The 27,787-nt window shown below is 38.9% G+C and overlaps 3 protein-coding genes across 6 annotated transcripts; 2 read left to right on the top strand and 1 right to left on the bottom strand.

Moving 5' to 3' along the window:
* Positions 1–16,943: 16,943 nt before the first annotated feature.
* On the bottom strand, positions 16,944–19,568 carry LOC110745789 (4-hydroxybenzoate polyprenyltransferase, mitochondrial-like). 3 transcript variants are annotated; one of them, XM_021945931.2, is made up of 8 exons: positions 19,135–19,568; positions 18,907–19,042; positions 18,689–18,810; positions 18,502–18,571; positions 18,235–18,384; positions 17,955–18,090; positions 17,720–17,816; positions 16,944–17,459 (listed from the first exon to the last, which is right to left on the bottom strand). In XM_021945931.2, exons 1-8 carry the CDS (start codon positions 19,566–19,568, stop codon positions 17,390–17,392), a joined length of 1,215 nt encoding a protein of 404 aa, XP_021801623.2. In that variant the 3' UTR covers positions 16,944–17,389. The 3 variants fall into 3 exon arrangements, with proteins under 3 accessions (XP_021801623.2, XP_088108298.1, XP_088108297.1); XM_088252172.1 differs by having other exon boundaries at positions 16,944–17,291; positions 17,388–17,459; positions 17,720–18,090; XM_088252171.1 differs by having other exon boundaries at positions 17,720–18,090.
* A 140-nt stretch (positions 19,569–19,708) lies between these two features.
* On the top strand, positions 19,709–22,102 carry LOC110745790 (Photosystem II reaction center PsbP family protein). Its single transcript, XM_021945934.2, has 3 exons — positions 19,709–19,999; positions 20,132–20,287; positions 21,822–22,102. Exons 1-3 carry the CDS (start codon positions 19,709–19,711, stop codon positions 22,080–22,082), a joined length of 708 nt encoding a protein of 235 aa, XP_021801626.2. The 3' UTR covers positions 22,083–22,102.
* LOC110745788 (amino-acid permease BAT1 homolog) lies at positions 22,102–27,697 on the top strand. 2 transcript variants are annotated; one of them, XM_088252170.1, is made up of 8 exons: positions 22,102–22,413; positions 24,015–24,097; positions 24,184–24,366; positions 24,798–24,917; positions 25,012–25,203; positions 25,921–26,226; positions 26,682–26,864; positions 27,009–27,697. In XM_088252170.1, the coding sequence occupies exons 2-8, from the start codon at positions 24,035–24,037 to the stop codon at positions 27,498–27,500; spliced, it is 1,539 nt and encodes a 512-aa protein (XP_088108296.1). In that variant the 5' UTR covers positions 22,102–22,413; positions 24,015–24,034; the 3' UTR covers positions 27,501–27,697. The 2 variants fall into 2 exon arrangements, with proteins under 2 accessions (XP_088108296.1, XP_021801622.1); XM_021945930.2 differs by having other exon boundaries at positions 22,256–24,097.
* The last annotated feature ends 90 nt before the right edge of the window (positions 27,698–27,787 follow it).

Below are 27,787 nucleotides of genomic sequence, written 5' to 3' on the forward strand. Positions count from 1 at the left end.
GTACAAATTTTTGTACAGTCCACCACGATCTCACATTCTATTTGAGGGAAAGTGATGAAATCGATTGTGTTATGTAGTACCTAGCTAGGGTTCTTAATTTGAAGGAATTCATTGGGGTTTCTTTGTTCTTACCCATGAATTTTGGGTACTAAATTTGTTCGCAGTATACATATAGATGTAGCTGGTGTGCCACAATGATCACAATGATCCCAATGATTGTAATTGATTTTATGAAAATTCTATTGGAAGAAATTGAAGTGATGAATTACATTTCCTATATTATGAATAATGTGCCAAGCATTCACCTCTTTTGTTTTTTTTCTGAAGCTTATGCTGGAAACATTACTGTAGTCTCTGATAGTTTTGTTGGGTTTGAAATGTGCTTATAAAAAGTATGTCACATCAATTACCTTTGAGCTTGTTGACATGACAAGTGACATATCATGGCTGTCTGAAGCTCTGCCTGGTTTGCTAGATATAACCAACGTGATTGCTTTTGTCTTTCATTAAGCAATTTTAATATACTTGATGAATCAAAAAAAGAAAATTTTCCTTATACATGAATTGTTGTTTTATTTCTAAAGCAGCTATGTATAACCATAGCTATCAGTGAAGAACTGATTGGACACCTCCAATGGATCGATATTTCATTGATCTAATGTTGGAGCAAGTTCGCAATCGAAGTATTGTTAACTATAAATTCAGCAGACTAGCCTGGACTGATATGGTTTCCACTTGACCAGAGTGGGTTTGCTTGGGATGAAATGCAACAGATGGTAACTGCTGATGATCATCTTTGGGATGCTAATGCCAAGGTGTGTCTTTTGTTGAATTGTTGATTGCATAAGAATTGTATGTCTATAGCAGGCTAACAGCTCACATGTTCTGGTGCAGGAACACCCTGATGCACGATCATATACCGCAATCAAACTCTCCCAAATTGCAATGATTTGTACTTGATATGTGGAAATGGAGACCATTTTAAAAGGGAGAGTACTTCAAGTCACACTATGGATGCCATGGATGATGATCTGGGAGTTAATCTTGGTGTGCGGCCCTCTCTCCCTTTCTCACAATGCCATAGGTGTATTCTGCTCGACTCTCTGGTTATTGCAATGGAATGAATTTATTACAAATGTTTTAGGACGTCAGAAACTTTCTCAATACGAACTTGTTTTGCAGGGGATGAAACTCAGCAAACAATATCAAGGTGCGTGTTTTTCTCACTAGTTGCTGCCTAGGACAAAAGGAGTTTCCTATTTCTAGTACTAATTACAGCTTCTTCAACATGAAGTGTGTGCAAGTTTTGTATGTGCATGTTGAATGAACTTGTTGGTAAAGTATGCTATCCCTTTGCATGAAGTGAACCCTGAGTAGCTTTGGGCTCAGGAGACACTTTCCTGATTTGGTGACATGCGTTTCTTTCATGTCAATATGATATTTTGCAGGAGCATCCATATCCAATTGCATGTGCAAATAGAATCTTGGACAGAACTTATAATGATTTGACTAAAATATACGGCAACGGAGCCCCTGATGGAAGATCAAGTTGTTTCGGTAGCAACATGGAGGAAATGGAGAAAATGGAAAAAATGGGGATCAATATGATGTTTGGTGATTCCCCAGCCATGGAGTATGAAATATCTGATCAGCAAAAGAAGCGAAAACCAACAGCTTCGTCCACCTCAGCTAGTAGAAGAGCTCAAAGAATCATCAAGGAGGAGATACAAGAACCATTGGATGAGAAACCACATATAGTAAGGGTTGGTAGGTGACGAAGAAGACAAAGACTACTACTCAATTGTAATAACCTCAAAAATAATATTTGGTTTTATTATTTTTGTGGAAAATCGTATTAAGTCGTGTGACTATATTGGATGTTTTATGAATTTGGTTTGATGTGAAAATATTGGAATTAAGTGAGTTTAATCTCAAATTGGGACAAAAATGCCCTTACGATTAAGTTTATGATTTTTCAAAGGATGTTCAGGAAATTGAATTGATAAAATTGTAATATTTGGATTGGAAAATCGAGCTTTATATCACGAACGTGTAGGCGCAAACGGTTCGTGAATCGGAGTTGACACGAAGAAGTTATGCTCGTTTGAAGTTTCAAGACCTTAATTGCAAAATTAAACAGTGAAAGATTTTTGGTTTATAAATTGTGGAGGGCTATTGTGCAAGTCAAAAATTTTCATTTTAGTCCGGAGGTTTGAGAGCTCGTCAGAGAGGTGAATTCCGGCGGTTTCTGCGGCGGTGTACGGTGGAGGTGATCAACGCCACCCACCCAGATTGAAAGCCTGCTATCTCGTGAGCATAACCCAAGAAGAATCGGGGCCATCGGAGGTGTAGTGAAGGCACGGTGATGCCATGAAGTTGGTTAGTCATTAGTGAAGTCAACGACTTCAACCGGCGGTTTGAGCCACTTACACTTCGAAACGGACCTTGAGGTAAGAATTAAAGTTGTTCTACTTAGTATTACGAACATTTTGGTGTAGGTCTTGACCGGCGATTCTAAGGTTGGTCCGTCGTCGGAATAGTACCCCGAACCACCACCGGCAGTTGCGGTGCGTGGAGGAGCGTGGTGGGGATTCTGAGTTGGAAGTTTAGAGACATATTGTAGTCCTGGAGTTACTGAGCATGGTGGTATGTTTAAAGTGTTGTTAAAGTGTTGAAGTTACTAAGCATCCTTAATTATGTTGTAGCTGGTGTTGTTAGGAGTCTGTAGGTTCAGACAGATTGATGATCGGGCATCCCGATCTTAAGTTATTATGTTTAAAAGTTAAGGCGAGCGATTGCCATTCGATCGTGCGATCTAGAATGATCCGACCGTTAGATCGGGCCCAAATTGTTGCAGGGTGATGTCGGGACTATTTAGGGTCCATTAGTGCAATCAGATTTGAAATTTGAGGTTGCGGGCCCAAGGCGGATTTTTGGGGTGTCAGTTAGACATATGGGACCCACGGGAACCAAATAGTGACCTTTTGGACAATGGGTGTCATTGGTCATGATTTGACATCGACAGCACATACGTCATAGTTTTGGAGTTGGTTGGACGAGATTTGATCGCTTTGGATCCCCGGTTGGTCCAAAGGGCATTTTCATCATTAGATGCGAAATCTTGGATTTTGGAGTTTTGTGCTAAATTGAGTTATGTACTTTGCTTAGGTACTGTTGTAGTTTAAGTTGCTCGTTGAGGTTTGAGATTGAGGATTCGTTAAGTTGTTGAAGATGTAGCTTGGACAAGAGGTGAGTAAATCCATCCTAATCGTGAGTAAAATCACAAATTATTATATTTATTATAATGTGACCTTGGATAATGTTAATGGCTATAATTAACATGTTGTTTGTGATTTTGTAAAATGTTTTAATTGATTTAAAGCACATGAACTTGTTCATCAGCGATTCATGAGGTAAGTGAAACCTATTTTTTTTTTAATTAATTCTTTTTATTTGAAGATTTTGGTGTTGAACCATATAATATATGTTGTGGATGTATGGTGGAAATTCATTCGTAAATAACCACATAAATATATATAATAAATATAGATTGTTGTGATTGGTGTATTTGGCGATAAAACAATGTTTAATGTGAAACGACATTTTATATTGTTTTGGTGTTGGTGTTTTGGTGTTGATGGATTTAGGTGAGAATACCTTAAATCCCTTCTGAGTTTGTCAGGTGGACATTCTCGTGGCAAATAATGAGGGATAAATTAACCTAGGGAGCAAGACCCAAGAACAGTTAGAGCTCTAGTCTGGAGCCATCTAGTACTCACGACTAGAGTGTAATCATGAGTGAACACTACTTTGGAGGTTTGTAGTGTTATAGATTAGAGGTTCATAGTATTCTCTCTTCTATCTGTCAAATATTTGACGTATGATAATTAATTTGAAATAAAAGAGTTTTGGTGTGGTCACAGATGGTGATCGAAACAGTTCTTTAAATAAAATAAAAGAATTGTGGTTGTGATGATGTTGATGATTATGATTACCTTGGTTATACAAGGATTGCGGTATGCTAATGAAAGTGCATGTGTTTGTATATTATGTGTAAATTAACATATTATACTCTGGATGTGGTTTACTCATACAAGCTTTAGAAAGCTTACCGGGTTGTTTTGTGGTGAATCTGGTGCACTATTCGATGGTGTAGGGGAAAATCTGGCAGGTGGTAGAGACCGTGAGCAGGAGAAATAAGATGAGGAGCAGGAGGCTCGTTGGTGGTTCCATAGAGTGCAAAGTGTGGAGTGAGAGTGTTGGTGAGTATTAGACTTCCACTGTGTGAAATGAACTCTGAGGAGCAAATTATGTAATATGATGATTGTTCATTTTATTATGTAAGTTTGTAATGTAGTATTTGGCTCAGAAGAGTTGAGTCATTATTGACATTGTGGTTCGGAACAGTGGTTCAAGGAAGAAAAATTTAAATTTCTAGGTACTTTTGTTGAAGGTTCCGAACTTCACATCCCGGATTGTTGGTTGTTCTGTTTAAACTCACTGATTAGTCGTTGTTGAAAATTCGGGGTGTGACAGTTTGGTATCAGAGCATATGGTTCTGCTTTGATGAAGTGTTAGAGCTTACGGTCGGCTCTGACAATTTGGTATAAGAGCATATAGTTTGCTCTGACGAAGTTCTAGAGCTTATGGTCAGCTTAAGCTCTGACAGTTTGTTAACTGTTCAATTGGATTGCTTTGTCGGAACTTTGGGTAAGTTCAAGAGACATTTACGTGTTTAGCTCTAAGAAGGGTTTAGGTGTTAGAGGAATGGGTCCTCTGTTGTTGTTGTGGTTGTACGTTAATTTCAAGATTGGTTATTTTGAGATAATACTCAAGTATGGAATTAATGATTCGCTTGTCTTTTGCAAGAAGGGGAATGGACCAAGGCAGAGGTCGAGGCCGAGGCAGAGCTAGTGGTTATGGCGAAGAGCCCGGAGCTGTAGAGCTTACTCCTTAGATTCACGAGGAGTCTGAGGAGGAGATTGGGGAAGAAGCTCCTACTGGTGCACAAAATGTGCACAATGTGCAAATGGATGATCGTACAGCTGATCTATTCACCGAGTTCTTGTAGGCACGGGGGCATGGTGTTCCTCAACCACCACCAGTGCCACCCACAGATCCCTTTAGAATGTCCCTATTGATTCGTGACCTCAAGAAACAAGGAGTTAAACCTTTTGAGTGTAAGGTTGATCACATGAAGGCGGATAGGTGGATACGGAATCTTGAGAACTACTTCAAGGTTTTGGGTATGACCAGTGTTGAAAAGAGGAGTGCAGCTTCCTTTTACTTACAGGATGAGGCACGAGTGTGGTGGGAGACGGTGGAAAGATCACATAATGTGGACCAAATGGACTGGGAAGAGTTTTTGGCGCTCTTTTACAAGAAGTACTTTCCTGCTACGGTGAAGGAGACATTACAAGTGGAGTTCCTAAGCTTAACGCAAGGGTCCCTTACTGTGAGGGAGTATGAGGCACGGTTTGCTGAGTTGTCTCGTTTTGCTGACCCTCTGAGTGAGTTGCAACAAACCCAGAAGTTTCAAAGGGGTTTAAATGTGTATGTCAAAAAGATGGTGATTGGTTTCCGCCATATGAAATTTGTGGATGTGGTGGAGTGCACAGCGTTTATTGAAGCAAACAATAATGAGTTTAAGAAGCGTCTGGATGTCAAGGGAGACGTCAAGGGGAAAGGAAAGGCGCCGGCACAAAGTAGCACTACTGGGAATCAGGGAGGTGTTGGTAAGAAGCAGAGAACTGGGTACCTTACTGCGACTAAAAATGATGCACATGCTAAGCAAGCTGGGCCTATTTGATGTTATAACTGCAATGAGGTGGGCCATCTGTCAACAAATTGTACCAAACCTAAGGTGCATACATGCTATACTTGTGGTCAGCCAGGACATATTGCTAAGAACTGCGTGCACATGCTAAGCAAGCTGGGCCTATTAGATGTTATAACTGCAATGAGGTGGGCCATCTGTCAACAAACTGTACCAAACCTAAGGTGCATACATGCTATACTTGTGGTCAGCCAGGACATATTGCTAAGAACTGCAAGAGTAAGAACAAATAGGGACAACAACAAAGACAAGGAAATGCAGAGTCTTTGTCGTGGGTCAAACGCAGAGGAATACTAGTGTGGAAGGTACAATAACTCTCTTTCATAATCTTGTGAGAGTTTTGTTTGATACTGGTCCATCACATTCATTTATCTCCCAATCTGTTGTGAATGCGTTGAGATTAACTCCTGAATTGCTTGGTGTGCCTTTCACTGTTGAGTCACCTTTGGGTAATTCTGTGAAGTTGATTTGGTATGTGAGTCTTGCCCATTGTTGATTGGTAATAAGGAGTTCCTTGCCGATTTAATTATTCTGGATAATAACACATATGATATGATACTTGGTGTGGACTGGTTATAGTGTAATCATGCTGTAATTGATTGTCATGGTATGTTAGTGTCATTTCATATTCTTGGACAAGCAGTGGTTCGGTAGCATTAAAACTGATGCAACTATGAAAGATGGGTTTCTAGTTCTTGTGGAAAAAGTAGAACGAGGTCTAGCATTGGAAGATGTTCTTAAGGTACCTTTGTATCAGGATGTTTTCCAAGATATCTCTGGTTTACCTCCAAGGAGGAAAGTGGAGTTAACTATTGAATTGGTTCCGGGAACGTCACCAATATCAAAGGCTCCATATAGAATGGCACCTACTGAGTTGAAAGAACTCAAGCTTCAAATTGATGGCTTAGTGGCACAAGGGTTCATTAGACCAAGTACATCACCTTGGGGTGCACCTGTCCAATTTGTGATGAAAAAGGATCACACACTGAGATTATGTGTGGATTACAGAATGTTAAACAAGGTAACGATTAAAAATAAGTATCCGTTGACAAGGATTGAAGATTTGTTTGATCAGTTGAAGGGGGAAACTATGTTCTCAAAGATTGATTTGAGGTCCGGATATCACCAAGTTAGGGTGAGGGAGGAAGATATTCCTAAAACAGAATTTCGAACCAGGTATGGACATTATGTGTTTGTTGTCATGCCTTTTGGGTTGACCAATGCACCTGCTGTGTTTATGGATTTGATGAACAGAATATTCAGTCCTTACTTGAATGATTTTGTAGTGGTGTTTGTGGATGATATCTTGATCTACTCAAAGAATGATGAAGATCATGATAGGCATCTTGAGATTGTGTTAGGAACACTAAGAAGGAATCCGTTGTATGCCAAGTATGAAAAGTGTGATTTTTGGCAGGATAAGGTACAATTTCTCGGTCATGTGATTTCCAAGGATGGGGTATCCGTGGATCCTTCTAAGGTGGAAACAGCCTACTACTGTGACTGAGATTCGCAGTTTCTTGGGTTTGGCTGGTTATTATCGGAGGTTTATTGAGGGTTTCTCAAGTATTGCTGCACCTTTGGCCAAGTTGACAAGGAAAGATGTGTTGTTCATTTGGAATGAGGATTGCAAGAAAGCCTTCAATGAACTGAAGAAGAAATTGACTACTGCTTCGGTATTGACAATTCCCTTAGGAGGAGGGGGATTGGTGATTTATAGTGATGCATCTCTTCAAGGTTTGGGATGTGTGTTGATGCAGAATGGTAAAGTGGTTGCATATGCATCTAGACAGTTGAAGGTTCATGAGAGAAACTACCCTACACATGATTTAGAATTGGCTGCAGTAGTGTTTGCCTTGAAAGTTTGGAGGCGTTATTTGTATGGTGAGAAGTTTGAACTCTTTTCAGACCATAAGAGTTTAAAATACCTCTTCTCTCAAAAGGAGCTGGACATGAGGCAAAGGGGATGGATGGAACTCATAAAAGATTATGATTTCACCTTGGAATATCATCCAGGGAAAGCCAATGTTGTTGCAGATGCATTGAGTCGCAAGCCTAGAGGAGTAGTCGCATCTGTAATGGCACAGGAGTGGAGGATGCTGGAAATTGCATCAGAGGCTAGCCTAATACCAACTACGGATGGAGGAAGTGTTTTTTTGGGGACTATGACAGTTCAACCTAGTTTGATTAGCAAGGTGATTCAGGAGCAAGCTCAAGATGTGGGAATGCGAGCTAAAATGGTTGAGTTAACAATTGAACCAACTTTTATAGGTCCTTCTGAGTGGACAATTGGGAATAATGGTGGTGTTCACCCGTTTTGATATGTTTCCTGTGATGGTAGGGTAAAGTTCCCCATTAATCCAAAGACCATGGTTGGTCAATAAATTAACTTTCTTTGTGTGTCGAGCGTGCCACCGTTAGCAATTTTTCAATTCTAACAGACTTGAGAGTAAAAATAACTTGCGCCCCAAGCTATTGACTTTGAACAAACGATTGTGAACTTGGGTGAGGAATATCTCCCAAGTAAGTTCTTTTCTATGCCTTAGACTGGTAAGGACTTTATAATTTTTCACAGTATAAAACTGGTAATTCTGGCCAGAATGATTGATAACAGAGTGAACCACTTTCAGGCAGAACTCCCCTTTACAAAGCTCAAAAAGGGAAAACTAACTATGAAAAGACAAAAAGAGGGCTGTGCTTCCATTTCTGCCCGGGTAGATGCCTCTGTTCTGGGTTGGATTGGGTATGCCTGTGCTGGACTGGACTTTTAACAACTTCAACTGCTAGGCTTCAGCTGCAAATCGATGCCAAAGCTTGAGTTTGGCAGAGCTCTAATCTATTTCAAGCCCTGGAAGGCTTTTGGATGGGCAGAACTGGGACTTTTCCAGTCTGAAAGGGGCAGAAGTGGTTGGACTTAAGCTGGAACTGTACTGTGGTACCTGTGCTGCTTAACCAAGGCTCTCCATAAATTTGTGGAGGTTTTTCGTATTCGTGAAAACTCAAACTCTGCTTGTCTTGGCTTTACTGAACCAAATTTGTAACGAGAGAAATCTCGTTTTGCTGGTTTGTGAACTGGGATTCGAATCAGGAACAATGTTTTGACTGTTTTTGCTGAGAAAAAGCAGTATGATTCTGCAAGCTTGTTGTGAAGCTTTTGAAATGTTTCTGACTCTGGGTCTGTTTGAATCTGTTTGAAGATTTTCTGAGATCAAGTGATCATCTTGGGTGTTTGTCTTTTGACTGAGTTTTGGTTGTGTTGATTGTGTTTTGCTCTGTTCACTCTCTCCTGTATTTATAAGAAATGCTTCTGGGAGTGGGAGTTTTTATTCTTTTAACAATGGTCGGCAAACAATCTCAAAAGATCTTTTAGTTTTAAAAGAAAAAAAAGGGAGTTTTATCCATTTTTCTGGCAGTTAGGCTCTCAATAGTCACTTCCCTGTATTTTGATGGGGCATCATACCTCCTTTTTCCAATCTAACTGCTTTTCAAACCGTGATGGTGAGTATGATTTTCCATTTCAGTGACTCATTGTTTCCTGCTTATCTTTCTTTTTAGAAAACACAGTCTACGTATCCTTTGAGAATAGTGTCTGCCGAGTTTTCTATATATATTTATATATATATATAAAAGGATTTTGACCTTTCTCTGCCTGTAAAAGCCTGGAGAATTTTCTGCAGGCGTGTATTCATGAATCCCTGTAACTTCTCTCTGTGACTTTAGTTGCAATTTTTGACTTTTTCAAAGTCAGGTAAGTCACGTGAGTATGTCTCTCTTTTGGACTTCTCTTTTCTTTCTTCAATTTAAAACCTGCCAAGCTCATTTTGGTTTTGAGTTTGATTTGGGTTCCTTTCGAGGCCCAAGTCTCTTCTTGGTTTTGACTGCTTCCAGGCCTCCAATGTTTGGGCCGAGTATATCGTTTTGGCCTGTTTATTTGATAATGGGCTGGGCGCGTTGTTGGGTTGAGGGCGTCAATTTTAGGTCTAATCAGGCGTCTCGAGAAATGATGTGGGCTTCTGTCTTTAGACTGGGCGCACCAATTTTAGGCCCAAACAGGTGGTTTGAGATACCGAGGGAAGTTGTGTGTGCCTGAATCTAAGGATCTTAAGAGAGAGATTTTGGATGAGGCTCATCGTTCTAAGTATACGGTTCATCCAGGAAGTACTAAGATGTACAAGGATCTTAGGAGACAATTCTAGTGGATTTCTATGAAAAAGGAGGTGGGAGAGTATGTGAGTGTCTCAATTGTCAACAGGTGAAAGCAGAACACCAGCGACCATCAGGGTTGTTGAAACCTTTATCTATCCCTATTTGGAAATGGGAAAACATTGCTATGGATTTCGTAGTGGGACTGCCTAAGACTAAGCAGGGTCACAATGCAATTTGGGTCATTGTGGACCGATTGACAAAATCTGCACATTTTCTGCCTGTATCTATGAAGTATTCAGTGGACACACTGAGTAAGCTTTACATTCGTGAGGTGGTGAAATTGCACGGGATTCCTGTATCCATTGTCTTGTATAGGGATGCTCGTTTCACTTCTAAGTTTTGGAGGAGTTTCCAAAAGGCCATGAGAACTAGATTGGATATGAGTACAGCGTTTCACCCTCAAACTGATGGTCAAACTGAATGGGTGAATCAAGTGATGGAGGATATGCTTCATGCATGTGTCTTGGATTTCAAGAGAAGTTGGGATGAACATTTGGCTTTGATAGAATTTGCCTATAACAACAGTTATCACTCTGTTATCGGTATGGCACCGTATGAAGCATTGTATGGAAGGCCATGTAGATCACCTGTCTGTTGGGCTAAGGTAGGTGATAATAAAGTGATGCGTATGGAAAGAAGAAAGGAAAGTTATCTCCCAGATTTGTTGGACCTTTTGAAATTCTAGATAAGGTTGGTGAGTTGGCATATCGGTTGGCATTACCTCCAATGATGTCGGGTGTCCATGACGTGTTTCACGTGTCAATGTTAAGGAAGTATGTTAAGGATGCTTCACACGTAATTGATTACGGTACTGTTGAAGTAAATAAAGATGCAACTTATGTAGAGGCACCTGTACGCATCTTGGATAGAATAACCAAACAGCTTAGGACAACTCAAGTGGATTTGGTCAAAGTGTTGTGGAGTCACCATGACGAGGGCGATGCTTCTTGGGAATTGGAGTCTGAAATGATGAGGAAGTATCCTCATCTCTTTGAAGACGAGGCGGGTTGAATTTCGGGACGAAATTCCTTTAAGGAGGGTAGAATGTAATAACCTCAAAAATAATATTTAGTTTTATTATTTTTGTGGAAAATCTTCTCAAGTTGTGTGACTATATTGGATGTTTTATGAATTTGGTTTGATGTGGAAATATTGGAGTTAAGTGAGTTAACTCTCAAATTGGTACAAAAATGCCCTTATGATTAAGTTTATGATTTTCCGAAGGATGTTCAGGAAATTGAATTGATAAAACTGTAAATTTTGGATTGAAAATAGAGCTTGATCCCATGAAGGCGTAGGCGCAAACGGTTTGTGAATCCAAGTTGAAACGAAGAAGTTATGCTCTTTTGAAGTTTCAGGGACTGAATTGCAAAATTAAACAGTGACAGATTTTTGGTTTATAAATTGTGGAGGGCTATTGTGCAAGTCAAAAAATTTCATTTTAGTCCAGAGAATAGAGAGCTTGTCGGAGAGGTGATTTCCGGTGGCTTCTGCGGCAGCATAAGATGGATATGATCCACACCACCCACCCAGATCGAAAGCTTGCTATCTCGTGAGCATAACCTAAGAAGAATTGGAGTCATTGGAGGTGAAGTGAAGGCACGGTGATGCCGTGAAGTTGTTTCATCACTACTAAAGTCAACGACTTCAGCCGGCGGTTTGAGCCACTTACACTTCGAATCGGACCTTGAGGTAAGAATTAAAGTTGTTCAACTCATTATTATGAACATTTTGGTATAGGTCTTGACCGGCGATTCTAGGGTGGTCCGTCGCCGGAATAGTACCCCAAACCACCACCGGCGGTGGCAGCGTGTGGAGGCGCGTGGTGGGGATTCTGAGTTAGGGTTTAGAGACATATTGTAGTCCTAGAGTTACTGAGCATGGTGGTATGTTTAAAGTGTTGAGATTCCGTCGTTTGGTCGACGATCGGAGCCTCACAAATCTGGATCATTGATCGGATATGATTGGACCATTGGATCGTGTCCAATTTTACGTATATTGTAGCTGGTGTTGTTAGGAGTCTGTAGGTACAGACAGATTAATGATCGGACGTACTGATCTTAAGTTATTATGTTTCAAAATTAAGGCGAGCGATCTAGAATGATCTGACCGTTGGATCGAGCCCAAATTGTTGCAGAATGAAGTCGGGATTATTTAGAGTCCATTGGTGCAATGAGATTAGAAATATGAGGTTGTGGGCCCAAGGAGAATTTTTGGGGTGTCGGTTAGACTGTAACATGTGGGACCCACGGGACCCAAATAGTGATCTTTTGGACAATGGGTGTCATTTGTCATAATTTGACGTCGATAACACGTACGTCATAGTTTTGGAGTTGGTTGGACGAGATTTGATCGCTTTGGATCCCCGGTTGGTCCAAAGGGCATTTTCGTCATTAAATGCGAAATCTTGGATTTTGGAGTTTTGTGCTAAGTTGAGTTATGTACTTTGCTTTGGTACTGTTGGAGTTTGAGTTGCTCGTTGTGGTTTGAAATTGAGGATTCGTTAAGTTGTTGAAGACGCAGCTTGGACGAGAGGTGAATAAAACCATACTAATCGTGAGTAAAATCACAAATTATTATATTTATTATAATGCGACCTTGGATAATGTTAATGGCTATAATTAACATGTTGTGTTGTGATTTTGTAAAATATTTTAATTGATTTAAAACACATGAACTTGTTCATCAACGGTTCATGAGATAAGTGAAACCTATTTTGTTTTGAATTGATTCTTTTTATTGGAGATTTTGATATTGAACCATATAACATATGTTGTGGATGTATGGTGGAAATTCATTCGTGAATAACCACATAAATATATATATATATATATAGATTGATGTGATTGGTGTATTTGACGATAAAACAATGTTTAATGTGAAATGACATTTTATATTGTTTTGGTGTTGATGGATTTAGGTGAGAATACCTTGAATCCCTTCTGAGTTTGTCAGGTGGGCATTCTCGTTGCAAATAATGAGGGATAGAATAGAGGTTCATAGTATTCTCTCTTCTATCTGTCAAATATTTGACGCGTGAAAATTGCTTCGAAATAAAAGAGTTTTGGTGTGGTCACAGGTGGTGATCGAAACAGTTCTTTAAATAAAATAAAAGAATTGTGGTTGTGATGATATTGATGATTATGATTACCTTGGTTATACAAGGATTGTGGTATGCTAATGAAAGTGTATGTGTTTGTATATTATGTGTAAATTGGCATATTATACTCTGGACGTGGTTTACTCATACAAGCTTTAGAAAGCTTACCGGGTTGTTCTGTGGTGAACCTGGTACACTATTCGATGGTGTAGGGGAAAATCCTGCAGGTGGTGGAGACCATGAGCAGGAGAAATAAGGTGAAGAGCAGGAGGCTCATTGGTGGTTTCACAGAGTGCAAAGTGTGGTGTGAGAGTGTTGGTGAGTGTTAGACTTCTGCTGTGTGAAATGAACTCTGAGGAGCAGATTATGTAATATGATGATTGTTCAGTTTATTATGTAAGTTTGTAATGTAATATTTAACTTAGAAGAGTTGAGTCATTATTGACATTGTGGTTCGGAATAGTGGTGTTGTATCAAGAAAGAAAAATTTAAATTTCTAGGTACTTTTGTTGAAGGTTCCGAGCCTCACATCCCAGATTGTGGGTTGTTCTGTTTAAACTCATTGTTTAGTTGTTGTTGAAAATTCGGGTGTGACATCCATAGAATGAATTGTTGCTGCACTTGAAACCGTACCTGGGATGGATGATGAGCTTTTCTTGGAAGCTTGTCTATTTCTAGAAGATGATAAGAAAGCCAAGATGTTTGTGGCAATGGATGTTGCAGCTCAAAAGAAGTGGCTATACAGAAAACTTCCCCAGTAGCATCAAAGTTGCTCGTTAGTATGCAACTGTTGTCACACCCCGAATTTTTAACAACAAATCAGCGAGTTTAAACAGAACAACCAACAATCCGGGACGTGAAGTTCGGAACCTTCAACAAAAGTACCTAGAAATTTAAATTTTTCTTTCTTGATACGACACCACTGTTCCGAACCACAATTTCAATAATGACTCAACTCTTCTGAGTCAAATATTATATTACAAACTTACATAATAAAATGAACAATCATCATATTACAAAATCTGCTTCTCATAGCTCATTTCACACAGCGGAAATCTAACACTCACCAACACTCTCACACCACACTTTGCACCCTGTGGAACCACTAATGAGCCTCCTGCTCATGGTCTCTACCACCTGCAGGATTTTCCCCTACACCATCGAATAGTGCACCGGTTCACCACAGAACAGCCCGGTAAGCTTTCTAAAGCTTGTATGAGTAAACCACGTCCAGAATATAATATATTAATTTACACATAATATACAAACACATGCACTTTCATTAGCATACCACAATCCTTGCATAACCAAGGTAATCATAATCATCAATATCATCACAACCACAATTCTTTTATTTTATTTAAAGAAATGTTTCGATCACCACCTGTGACCACACCAAAACTCTTTTATTTCAAAGTAATTTTCACACGTCAAATATTTGACAGATAGAAGAGAGAATACTATGAACCTCTAATCTATAACACTACAAACCTCCAAAGTAGTGTTCACTCATGATTACACTCCAATTATAAGTACTAGATGGCGCTAGACTAGAGCTCTAACTGTTCTTGGCTCTTGCTCCCTAGGGTAATTTATCCCTCATTATTTGTCACGAGAATGCCCACCTGACAAACTCAGAAGGGATTCAAGGTATTCTCCCCTAAATCCACCAACACCAAAACAATATAAAATGTCGTTTCACATTAAACATTGTTTTATCGTCAAATAAACCAATCACAGCAATACATATTTATTATATATATTTATATGGTTATTCACGAATGAATTTCCACCACACATTCACAACATATGTTATATGGTTCAACACCAAAATCTCCAATAAAAGGAATCAATTCAAAACAAAATAGGTTTCACTTACCTCATGAACCGTTGATGAACAAATTCATGTGTTTTAAATCAATTAAAACATTTTACAAAATCACAAACAACATTAACATTATCCAAGGTTGCATTATAATAAATATAATAATTCGTGATTTTACTCACGTTTAGGATGGTTTTACTCACCTCTCGTCCAAGCTTCGTCTTCAACAACTTTATGAATCCTTAATCTCAAACCTCAATGAGCAACTCAACCTCCAACAATACCTAAGCAAAGTACATAACTCAACTAAGCACAAAACTCCAAAATCCAAGATTTCGCATCTAAAGACGAAAATGCCCTTTGGACCAACCAGGGATCCAAAGCAATCAAATCTCGTCCAACCAACTCCAAAACAGTGACGTACGTGCTGTCGACGTCAAATCATGACCAAGGACACCCATAGTCCAAAATGTCACAATTTGGGTCCCGTGGGTCCCACATGTCTAATCGACATCTCAAAAATCCGCCTTGGGCCCGCAACCTCAGATTTCAAATCCAATTGCACCAATGGACTCTAAATAATCCCGACATCATTCTGCAACAATTTGGGCCTGATCCAACGGTCGGATCATTCTAGATCGCATGATCGAATGACGATCGCTCGCCTTAACTTTGAAACATAATAACTTAAGATCGGGACGTCCGATCATTAATCTGTCTGTACCTACAAACTCCTAACAACACCAGCTACAACATACGTAAAATTGGACACGATCCAAAGGTCCAATCATCTCCGATCAATGATCCAGATTTGTGAGGCTCTGATCGTCAACCAAACGACGAAATCTCAACACTTTAAACATACCACCATGCTCAGTAACTGCAGGACTACAATCTGTCTCTAAACCCATAACTCAGAATCCCCACCACGTGCCTCCACTGCCGGTGGTGGTTCGGGGTACTATTCCGGCGACGTATCACGAATTGCCGGTCAAGACCTATACCAAAATGTTCATAATATGGAGTTGAACAACTTTCCAATTCAAAGTGTAAGTGGCTCAAACCGCTGGCTGAAGTCGTTGACTTACTAGTGACAAACCAACTTCACGGCGTCACCGTGCCTTCACCACACCTCCGATGACTCCGATTCTTCTTGGGTTATGCTCAAGAGATAGCAAGCTTTCGATTTGGATGAGTGATGTGGATCACCTCCACCTTTCGCCGCTGCAGAAGCCGCCGGAAATCGCCTCTCCGACAAGCTCTCTAATCTCCGGACTAAAATGAAAATTTCTGACTTGCACAATAGCCCTCCACAATTTATAAACCAAAAATCTGTCACTATTTAATTTTGCAATTCAGTCCCTGAAACTTCAAACGAGCATAACTTCTTCGTTTCAACTCAAATTCACAAACCGTTTGCGCCTATGCATTCATGGGATCAAGCTCTATTTTCAAGCCAAAATTTACAATTTTCTCGCCAAAATTTACAATTTTCTCAATTCAATTTCCTGAACATCCTTCGGAAAATCATAAACTTAATCATAAGGGCATTTTTGTCCCAATTTGAGATTTAACTCACTTAACTCCAATATTTCCACATCAAACCAAATTCATAAAACATCCAATATAGTCACACGACTTAATAAGACTTTCCACAAAAATAATAAAACCAAATATTATTTTTGAGGTTATTACAACTGTAGTTTTGATATGCTTATCATCCTTGTGCTTTTTTCCTCATGTAAATTACTTACATGGAAAGAGTTTCCCTCTACATAATGTAATTCCCTTGTGTATATCAGTAAGTTTTGAGATGGGCTTTTTCCCTGCTATTGAACAAGAAAGCCAAAGCTTCCTCTTCTCTTTTTTTAAAAAGCAAATTAACCTCAACAAATGCTAATTAGCAACCGGATCAGCTCCACACTATTATGGGTTTAGGTTTTGAAGCTAACAAAGTTGTAAATCAAATTTCATACTTACCAAGAACTGCAATACTCATTAACAATAATTTCATACTTACAAGTAAAACAATAAATGAAGTTACTGATCAATTAAGGAAAACAAAATTACCCAGATCAAGAAAAAAAAACTACTGCGTCGTTCTTCTCCGCTGAAGTAGAATTATTGACTATTCTGTGAACCGCATAAAGACGAAGGTCGTTGCCAAAAGTTGGATCCAAATTCCACTCTGTGAACTGGGAAGAGCCAAAACAAATAGACACAGAGATGGAGACAGTGTCACGACCTTGACAAAAGCTAAATGGCATGGCCATCTCATTCTCTTCTTTTAGAATTTGCTTTCTCTCGCTCGCGCTCCTCTCTACCTTCTTATCCCATAAATCATATCAACTTGATTCAAGACATAGCCCATGATAGGAGTACCCCAAGGTTGGAAGTAACTACTCCAAAAGTAACCTTACCCCTATGATGAAAGTTTTCCAAAGAGGATTCCACTGAAAATAATAGCACCAAACCACTTGTTCGACACAAATCTGGAACCAAGACAAGAGCAAATGCTGAGGCAAGCTGATCATGTTCAAGGCAAAACAAAGTAAAGAAATCTTAAACCTAAATGAGCTTTTCCTTCCCTAGTGTATGAAATCCTCCAACTTATATTTTTTTCAATATTTACCTTTTTTGTTTCTCTTTGATTGGAGAAATATGCAGTATGGCAAAATTAACATTGATGCAGTATGCCTATTTAATCTCTATGATTACTTGAAATCAAGATCATATCACGAAAAATACGCACTTTCTGTTGCAATCAACCCGGGATGAAAGGTCGGCAGTCCATATCTGCCAAGCTAATTGTCCAGATGCAGCTGCCAAAAATGCATAGTATGGCCACCCTGCTCCATAGTTGAAAGATTGGTGTGAGCATGTGGCAGAAGGAAAAAGAATTGGATTGAATTTCCAATAATGGTAAAAGAAAAAATAATTATTAAAAAAAAAAACAAACAAAACAAAAATAAAGGAGGAAACAAAACCAATTTCAGCATTATATCCACTGAGGGCAAGACTGCTGATGCACATAATTCCAAACCCAGTAATCCACTCCTTAGTTGAATCACCAAATCTCAATGCAGTAGACTTAACACCTACTTTCAGATCATCTTCCTTATCCTGCAAGTACAGTCAGAAACATCATTTGTTGGATTGCATGAAATAGTTCTCTTATTACTACATATTCCATAGTTTCATCACACACAAATCTTGGAGACTACTACTTCTGACCATGTGAGTACTACAGTGACATATTTGCTTTACCTGATGTGCGTATATCGTATCATACACAAGTGTCCAGCAAACTCCAGAAAGGTACAATGGGAGCACTATAGCTGGATCAATGCTTCCTTTAACTGCAGCCCATCCTAATAAAGCTCCCCAATTAAAGGTCAAACCTAGATAGGCTTGAGGCTGCACCAAACGTGAAAGCATTTAACAATTAATTAGTCAACTGTCATGGGGTTTCACATCAAAGTTAAAAATAGAAGAAAACTTGAGGGTACGTTAAGAAACCGGAGGTTTAATTACCCAAAATGTCAACCTCTTCATGAGAGGATAGGAGAAAACTAGCAACAATGATGAAGCCCCCAAAACGCGGCTGTCAATTCCAATGAAGTAAACAGAGGTTCATGTGCTTGCAGATAATATTGGTTTAACCAGATTTATTAACTAAAAAAGCCACTGATGCAAGGGCAGATATACAAAGTAAACTAACCTATAATTATTCAGTTGAAGGAGAATTCCAAGACCCAAAAGCAATTGAAATCCAAGAAAACAAATCCCCTGAAAAGGGGTCAAAAGACCACTTGCAACTGGCCGCAATTTTGTACGTTCTACCTGGAGTGAAAAGGAAAGGCACTCACAAGTTCACAACCACAAGATAGAAAACAAAACAGGCAATGAAATAAACTGCAAAGGCCCAGTGGACATTACCATGGTATCAATATCCCGGTCAAGGAGATCGTTTATGGTGCATCCAGCGCCCCTTAAGAGCAGAGCCCCACATCCAAATAGTGTCATCATCTTAATATCAGGAAGGTGTCCTGGGCTTGCAGCCAATGTTATTGACCTGCACCAACAACCATGTCCTTCTCTTTCCGTCAAACCAAACAATGCAGTGGACAAACCAAAGTTTAAAAAGTTGAAGTAAGAGTCGGTTACCACATACAAGGCCAAGCGAGCAACCAAGTGCCAATGGGCCTGTCGAGGCGAGCGAGCTTCGCATAAGGGCGAGCTTGTCTCGGCAAATACAAGTCGATCCAAGAAGCCTCAACTTCAACCTTGACGTCATTGCTGCCCTGATTTCCGTCCTTCTTGGCGCCTGTAGTTGAAGACGAGCTGGAGATGTGGGCTACGAGTCTCAGATCAAATTCAACGCAACTGGGAGTCCAACTGTGCCTCTGAGTGAATGGGCCCAACTGGGTTCCGTTGGGATAAGCGTTAGGGTTAGAATTTTTCGAGGTGGTGGTGGTGGTGGTGGTGGCGGTGGTTGGTTGGGAAGTAGAAACTGCGAATAGGGTGCGGGAGAGAGAGAGTGAAGGTTTCGCTTTCAGAAACCTACGCGAAGCGCGAGAGACGAGCCAAAACGACGCCATTTTCGGAATTCACTTTCCGCCAAAACGACACCACTTAAGTGGGTCGATATCGATATGGAATTTCTTTCTTTTGTGGATGTAAAGATGTAAGATGTCATCTTCTTGGATCATCTCGTCCACTGGTAAAGTATAGTAAAGTGATGGCTTTGCGCATTTGCAATTGCTTTGCGCTCTCGAACCACAATCCTTTGAAATTCTCAAATTCAATTCCCAGAGCAGTCCAAAGACACACTCATCTTCATCCTCCAAGAGAAACACCATCATCACCTTGTTTGACCAAGAGAGACCTCGGCCTCTCAATTGTCGCTATTTTCTTAAATGGGTTTTTGCCAAACTTGCAAAAGGCCATTCTCGCTCAAGACTTGGAGCTTCAGAGGTACACAGATTCCAAGGAGGGTTTCACTCTCCTCCGGCCCTCCTCTTGGATAAAGGTGAACCAGAAGTTCAAGCTTGTATCTTTATTGCCCTCTGTCACTCTCTGTGATTATTAATGTATTGCTTTCAGTTTCAGTCTGTATAAGTGGATTTTGTGTGGATGAAAATGGCTGCTTATGGATGGGCAGGTCGAAAAAGCAGGGGCAACTGCTCTGTTTGAAGAGGCAAATAACGGAAGCAACAGTATTGGTGTTGTGGTGAACCCAGTTCGTCTTACGAGCCTTGGAGAGTTTGGCAGTCCTCAATTTGTGGCTGATAAGCTTATACAAGCTGAAAGGCGCAAGGTGAAAATGCTTCCCTTGAATGTGTGTTTGCTATTATTATCTTCTTTTTTTAATATAAGTGGGAATTTTGGTTCAAAGAAAATTTGCATCAATGAATAAACCACCAATGCCAGCATTTTGTTTTCTTTCTGTGTTTTTTTTTTTTAGACTGTGGCATTTTGTTTATGGATAAAGATTATGCCTATTGTGGCCTTTTGTATCTTTTATGCTTGGTTCACTAGGAGAATATCTTTCTTGTTCTTAGCAAACTAGGGCTAGGAGCAGAAAATGATTTGCTATATGAAGAAAAGAAATATTATTTTTTGGGGTGGGGTGGGGGGTGTGTTTAAGGATGCAGAGTTGCCATGGAATTCAGTTAAGTTAGGCATTTCAGTAAACCAAATTTGTTTCTTTGTAAATCTAAGAACAGTTTATATGTTGGTTTATAGTATGCCACTTACTGACAGTGGCAGATCCCGGAATTCTTCCCACGGGTCATTGTGTGAAAGTACGCTAATATAATATGTATGCATGTATGTATGGACTGTGGACTCAAGAAATGCTGGCAAATAGAAAGAGCAACGGACATGAGTAAGCAAAACAACAGCAATATAAAAAGTAACAGGACTTTGTACCAAATAATGTTAATAGCATTGCTGTTGTGGTAACAATCCCGTGTAGACAACATGGCTGCAATAATTTAAAAGGAGATCAAATTAAAGGAATGGCTGCTTAATGGTAAACTTTGAACAAGAAGTTTATGAGGAAAGAAGTGAAGTGATTACATACCTGCTAAAGTTCAGTAGCAATACGTGTTTTACTTAGTTCAGTCAAGTACATCTCCTTCATGACTTTGATCTGCAAATCAAAGTCAGAAAGACAAAGATGATTACAAAGAACACTGCAGCTACATGCCTGCAGACATAATTATCACTAGATTTCTTTATTTCTTACTAGCACATGCTTCTATTAAACTCTTTCTGCATAATCCTTTAAAATACATTGCCAACAGAAAATAGCTTGTGCATGCAACCATGAATTCATGTATGCTTGTATGTAATGTAGGTTCAAGACAGTGGCCTTATATCAAAATAAATAAGTTCAAGATAGTCACAGATGACTGAAATTTTACTTCTTCTCTTCTGAATGATATGACCCGAACGGTCTGTAGTACTAGTATATTCTTCTTAAGTGTCTAATACGCCACATGAATTGTTTGTTGTAATTTGGATGCGCCCATTCTATTATGACCTGAGATTAATTGTTGCTGCTGCTATCTTTTATCACTGAAAGGCTAATTGAAGTTGAGGGTTTGAGCGTAATAATGGAAGTTTTGATTGAAGGAATATTATAAGTTATGTATGTGCAACCTCAGTATAATAATGTTCTGATATTCCCAATTGTATCATCACAACTTTGGATGAATATCACCGGATTGAGCTTACAGTATATTTTTTTTTTTCCTTTTTTCTTTATTATGAAAAGTATCACTTCTCTTATTTTCGAAATATTAAAATTTATAATTGTCTTGTTAAACCTCTCTGTTCATACACAGGAAAGTACAAAAGATGCTGTGGTTATTGGATTTGCAGAGAGACCAGGCCAGGGTGGCCTACAAGTATACGAGTTCGAGTATGAGGTTGATAGCACAAGAGGAGGGATGAAGAGGATCTTTTCGGCTGCATTTGTGGCCTCAAAGAAGCTATACCTTGTCAATATCACTCACTCGGACAAACCAGAGAGTCCTCTTAGCTCAAATACAAGAATAATGCTAGAACAAGTTCTTCATTCCTTCGATGCAGCACCTTTGACATAATATCACTGCACTTTCTTCCATCATGACTACTTTACTATTCTTGCCTCTGCATAAGCTCAAGTAATGTTTGTCTTCAACTTACTTTGAAAGAGATCAAGGTGATATTGTGAGAGTTGAAACCACAATGAAAGTAATGCGGCCTTCCCTTTATTTCCAATCTCCAAGGCATGGACCAACAAGGAACCACAAGACCACAGAGAGCCATTGCCTTCTCCCCTTCTACTACCTCAATGTCATTGCCGGTACAGCAGCACAGTGCGATGTGTAGAAGTAGCAAACGTCCTCTTCGTTTTTCACCCATCTTTCCTTCTCAAGTCCTCTCCCAAATTCAGTAAGTTTTTTACCCCCGGCCTCCCTTCTTGTGTCCTCTCCAAAACTCAGAAAACTCACAGAGCCAAACAATGGCCGAAGAAGTCAGAGGGGTTGATGCATTGGATGGGAAAATAAATTTTTTTATTCAATTAAAAAGTATTGAAACATAAAAAAATTATCATCAAATCAAAACCAATCACAGATTTTTCTTGGAATCAAGTACATGAGAAAAACTAAAAAGGGAGATTCACTATTATACCCAATATTGGAGCTCAAATTATAAATAAAAAAAATCATATATGAAATGGACTTTAGAAACACACTCAAAATCCATTTACAATATAACAAAAAGGCTTTTAACTTTTTTTAAATTACAAAACTGCCATTGATTACTTAAAACAAATCCAACCCCAAAACTACATAAAAAAAACCCAAAACACTCAATAGGGCATCAAAGTAATTTAATAATTAAAATTAAATTTAATAGGACCAGATGTTATTTTTTAGGTTTTTTCTTGGGTTTGTTTATAGAAATTAAATTGTATAAGATTTATTTATAATTTTAGTGCTAAGAATGAGTATAAATATCTCAACTAAAAAGTGAATGTTTCAAATTTCTAGACACCAAAAAGCATGAAATATACTTGGAATGGTTTGATTGGATTGTCTTATCGCAAGCAGATTGGGTCAACAGATTAGATTTATAAATAAAAAAACACACAAAAAGACGAGAATAACATGAGAAGGATTGAATAAAGTTGGAAGCATATATCTAGGCGTTGAAATAGGGGCGGCAAGGAAGGAAGCCATGCAATGCAATGCAATGCTATTGTATATTTATATTATTAAGCTTTGCGCAATGCTAGCCTTTGCTTGTGCGACTTTCTGCATAGAAAATTCCAAAGCCCACCTCCCACAGGAAGATACTGTACGTATCTGGATCCCCATTCCATTTAAATATTTCCCAGAATATTCAATGAGAAGAAAGTATCTAATTTTCTTGTTCCCAATGTCATTGAATCTCTCTCTCTCTCTCTCTCTCTCTCTCTCTCTGGGTCGTTGGGTTACATTTGTTTTTATTTCCATAAACAAAAATGTCAAACTTTTGACAGAAAATGTAGAAGCAGTCAAATAGTTTTGCTCAGACAAAGTCAAGTAATTTTGTTCACACATGACATCCAATAAAACAGTAAACCCAATAACTATTAAGGAGAAAGAAAATTATCGACCTGTTTGAGGAATGGAAAATTAGAAAAGTCAGACGGGGTAGGGGGTGTAGGATGTTGAGTACAGAGGGAGACACAGAGAGAATAGAAATGTGAATGTGAGCTGGGGAATGGGGAGAGCATGAGAAAATTTAAAATTGGGCCGTTATTTTATGTGTTCAATTGTTTAATGACGATTTTCAAACATGCCGACTGTTTAAGGCTTACGTGCATCATCACCTAAAGTCTTGTAAACCTTTAAAAAGACTAAAGTGGCATTGAATACAAGGTTTACGCTACTTTGCTTGTCTCTCTCTCTCTCTCTCTCTCTCTCTCTCTTTGTTGTATAAAACCCAGTTGCATATTTATAAGCTGCTAATTTAATTTTGAGCTAAAATGGTACACAACCAAGTAGATGCATCAAGAATCCAAGAGATGGATTCAGGAGAAAAGCGCCTTAATGAGCTTGGTTACAAGCAAGAACTCAGAAGAGAGATGGTAGGTAATTTTTTATTTGATTTCATGTTATGTTTTATTATCATATTAACTTGAGCTTTGTGGATTGGATACTTCATTTTCTGCAGACTCTGTTCAAAACTCTTGCAATATCATTCTCCACGATGACACTTTTCACTGGAATTACTCCCTTGTATGGTTCAAGCCTTGCATATGCAGGTCCTGCAAGCCTTGTGTGGGGATGGGTGGTGGTATCATTTTTCACCTGGTTTGTAGGAATTGCCATGGCAGAGATCTGCTCCTCTTTCCCGGTTCGCCACTTCTCACTTCTAATTCCTTTTTATATATTGTCGAGTATGTGTTCACCTATCCTACTTTTACTCTCAATATACTACCATGGAGATGGAGATTCTTTCATCCCATTCTGCGCTTCAAATTCTAACCGTTGTTCGTTATTGAATAAGCATGTTTAATATGACAAAAATGAATTATTAGTTTAATTAAGAAACATGTTAAGAGGATTATCATACTAGAACAACAGTTGCGGGAGAATGGAAATCATTCCCTGCTACAAGATGAATATAATAAATTTTTATTCCAGCCATATTTTGCTTGCACTTTTAGATTTTAGAGGCAGTAAATTAAGTTGTTGACTTTTCTCTCTTAGGGATATAGCAAGAGATGCCTTTCGTCACTGAAAAGTTTTAAGTCCTAGACAACTTACTTCCTCGTTGTGAAACAGACTACAGGTTCTCTTTACTTCTGGGCTGCCCATTTAGCTGGCCCCAAATGGGGTCCATTGGCATCATGGTGCTGTGCTTGGCTTGAGAGCATAGGGCTCATTGCCGGCATCGGTACTCAGGTACTAATCTTTTCATTTTGAAAGAAGAAATTAGTGATATGTATATATATATATGTTGAATTTTGACCTAAACACTTTAAACTTGATTTGAAAGGCATATGCAGGATCACAAACACTGCAAAGTATCATTTTATTGTGCACTGGAACAAATAAGGATGGAGGCTATCTTGCACCAAAATGGTTGTTCTTATGCATGTACATTGGCCTCACTCTTATATGGGCATTTCTCAACACATTTGCACTAGAAGTAATTGCGTTTATTGACATAATATCAATATGGTGGCAGGTAAAATCATCTTTTGGTTTCTTGCCTGCTTTTTTTCATAGTTTTTTGTGGGAAAGTGGTATATTATGATTCTGTTTTAAGTGAGTATTTTGTACTGTGATTGATACTCTGTTAATGTCAAAAGGTGCTAATTCTACCTTTATGAATAAACTCTATGGAGGGTTTACATATTCCCATTAAGTGTGTTGTTTTTGTACATGTACAGAAAGTTCATACTCCCTACTAAGTGGATGAAGAGAAAATTTAGAAAACTATGAACCCTTTGGTTTTTTCATTCCAAGCCAAATGCAGTGGGTCCAAATTAGGATACGTCTACATATGTATATGTAAACCACATTTACAAAAGAGAAACTACATTGGTTTCAATTGCTGAACCTCAACACTTCCTCCCTAGGCAGGTGTGTGTAAAATGTGTTTACTTACCTTAAGTATCATATATCATGTACGATGCGTGGGTGTAATTATAGTTAATCATCAACTAATTCAAGGCCTGTTTAGAAAGCACTCAAAAAATGCACATAGATGGAGAAAAAAAAGGTGCTATGAATGTTGAACCCATTTCAATATTTCCAACCTGCCTTCCATGGATATTTGCAGTATGCCTCATTTACGTTACTTGTTCATTCAGTTTCGCTTTATCTACCATGGACTAAAGCAGCGATGTGGATTATAATTCTCTCTGATATAAAATATTGCTTGCAATTTTTTGTTTGGCAGGTCATTGGGGGGACGGTTATTGTGATAACGCTTCCCCTTGTAGCACTGACTACACAGTCTGCATCATATGTGTTCACAAATTTCAACGTGGCCCCTGAGAGAACTGGGATATCAAGCAAGCCTTATGCAGTGATTCTATCATTTCTTGTTAGTCAGTATTCATTATATGGATATGATGCTGCAGCACATCTGACAGAAGAAACCAAAGGTGCAGACAAGAATGGTCCTATTGCTATTCTATCTAGCATTGGTATCATATCAGTGTTTGGGTGGGCATACATCTTGGCCCTTACTTTCAGCATTCAGGTAAGACGCAAAGTCTAATTTTAGTGCAATTCTGGTAGAGCAGGCACCTATTTGAGAATCCAAATTACTTTTAAGGCTTCTGCTAATTAGTGTGCAGAGTGCCTTCATTCCTCTGTTTTGAAAGTGCACAAAATGAAGTCAAATGTTAATTTGTCCCTAGTGAAAAATTAATTTCACATGTGTAGTAGACTTGTATAGTTCCATAGTCTGCCGATGCAATGGCAGAAACTAGTAGAGTTTTTAGAGTTTGCACTAACCATTTCAACCCCTAGCAGTGAAAATAGTCATTGTATTCTTTATTCTGGCAATCCTTCCCTCAGTCTTTGTGCAGTTTTTCTTTTTCTGGTATAACGATCTTTCATGGAATTCGATTAAAGCATAAATCGATTGTTGTAAGTGCTTTTTATAGTTGGAATATTATTAAACTGATACTTTTTCTGCGACTTTTCACTCAGGATTTTAGCTACCTATATGATACGACCAATGAGACTGCTGGAACGTTTGTGCCAGCTCAAATACTCTATGATGCTTTTCATGGGAGGTACAATAGTTCTGCTGGAGCAATCATTTTTCTGTTCATCATTTGGGGTTCATTCTTCTTTGGCGGGCTTTCAATTACTACTAGTGCTGCCAGAGTGGTAAATAGACTTTTCCTTTTTACTCCTAAAACAGCATTTATACATTCACTTGCTGAGAACAGCACCTTAATTCTAGATTTACAGAAGTAGTCTGTTTGGTCTGGCACCACCAAAAAAGTTGTTTACGGTTTAGGGTATTTTCAGGTATATGCTCTATCAAGAGACAAAGGGATTCCATTTTCATCCATATGGCAAAAATTGCACCCAAAACACAAAGTTCCTTCCAATGCAGTTTGGCTCTGTGCAGCCATCAGCATTCTGCTTGGACTTCCAATCCTGAAAGTTAATGTAGTCTTCACTGCAATAACTTCCATATGTACAATTGGATGGGTAGGAGGATATGCAGTTCCAATCTTTGCAAGAATGGTAATGGCCGAGAAGAACTTCAAACCCGGGCCATTTTATTTGGGGAAAGCAAGAAGGCCAATTTGCTTTGTTGCCTTCCTGTGGATTTGTTATACCTGTTCAGTCTTCCTCCTCCCCACTTACTACCCAATTAGTTGGGATACATTCAATTATGCACCTGTTGCTTTGAGTGTAGGTTTGGGTCTGATAATGCTTTGGTGGGTGTTGGATGCAAGGAAATGGTTCACAGGACCTGTTAGAAACATTGATACTGATAATGGAAAGGTATAAACTTATTCACAAGTTTGAATTTCTTTCATAAGTAGTAGGTTCGAAGCTTCCCTTCTATGCTGCTCCTAGCATTTTGTTTTCTTGTATCTATGTCCATTCATTGCATTCCAAATTTAGAATCAGTAAGCAATCCCCCATTTGTTGCCTACGGCATTATTTATATAAAGGGCAAATTTATGCTACAGAACAAATGCTCATGTTGCCGACTGTGTATACACAGGCACACACACACACACAAACATATGAATTATTCCGGAAGAATTCATGCCATAGTTAAATTTAAGAAC

Source organism: Prunus avium, chromosome 4 (genome assembly GCF_965620075.1).
Source record: "Prunus avium chromosome 4, drPruAviu1.hap1.1, whole genome shotgun sequence".
Lineage (NCBI taxonomy): Eukaryota > Viridiplantae > Streptophyta > Magnoliopsida > Rosales > Rosaceae > Prunus > Prunus avium.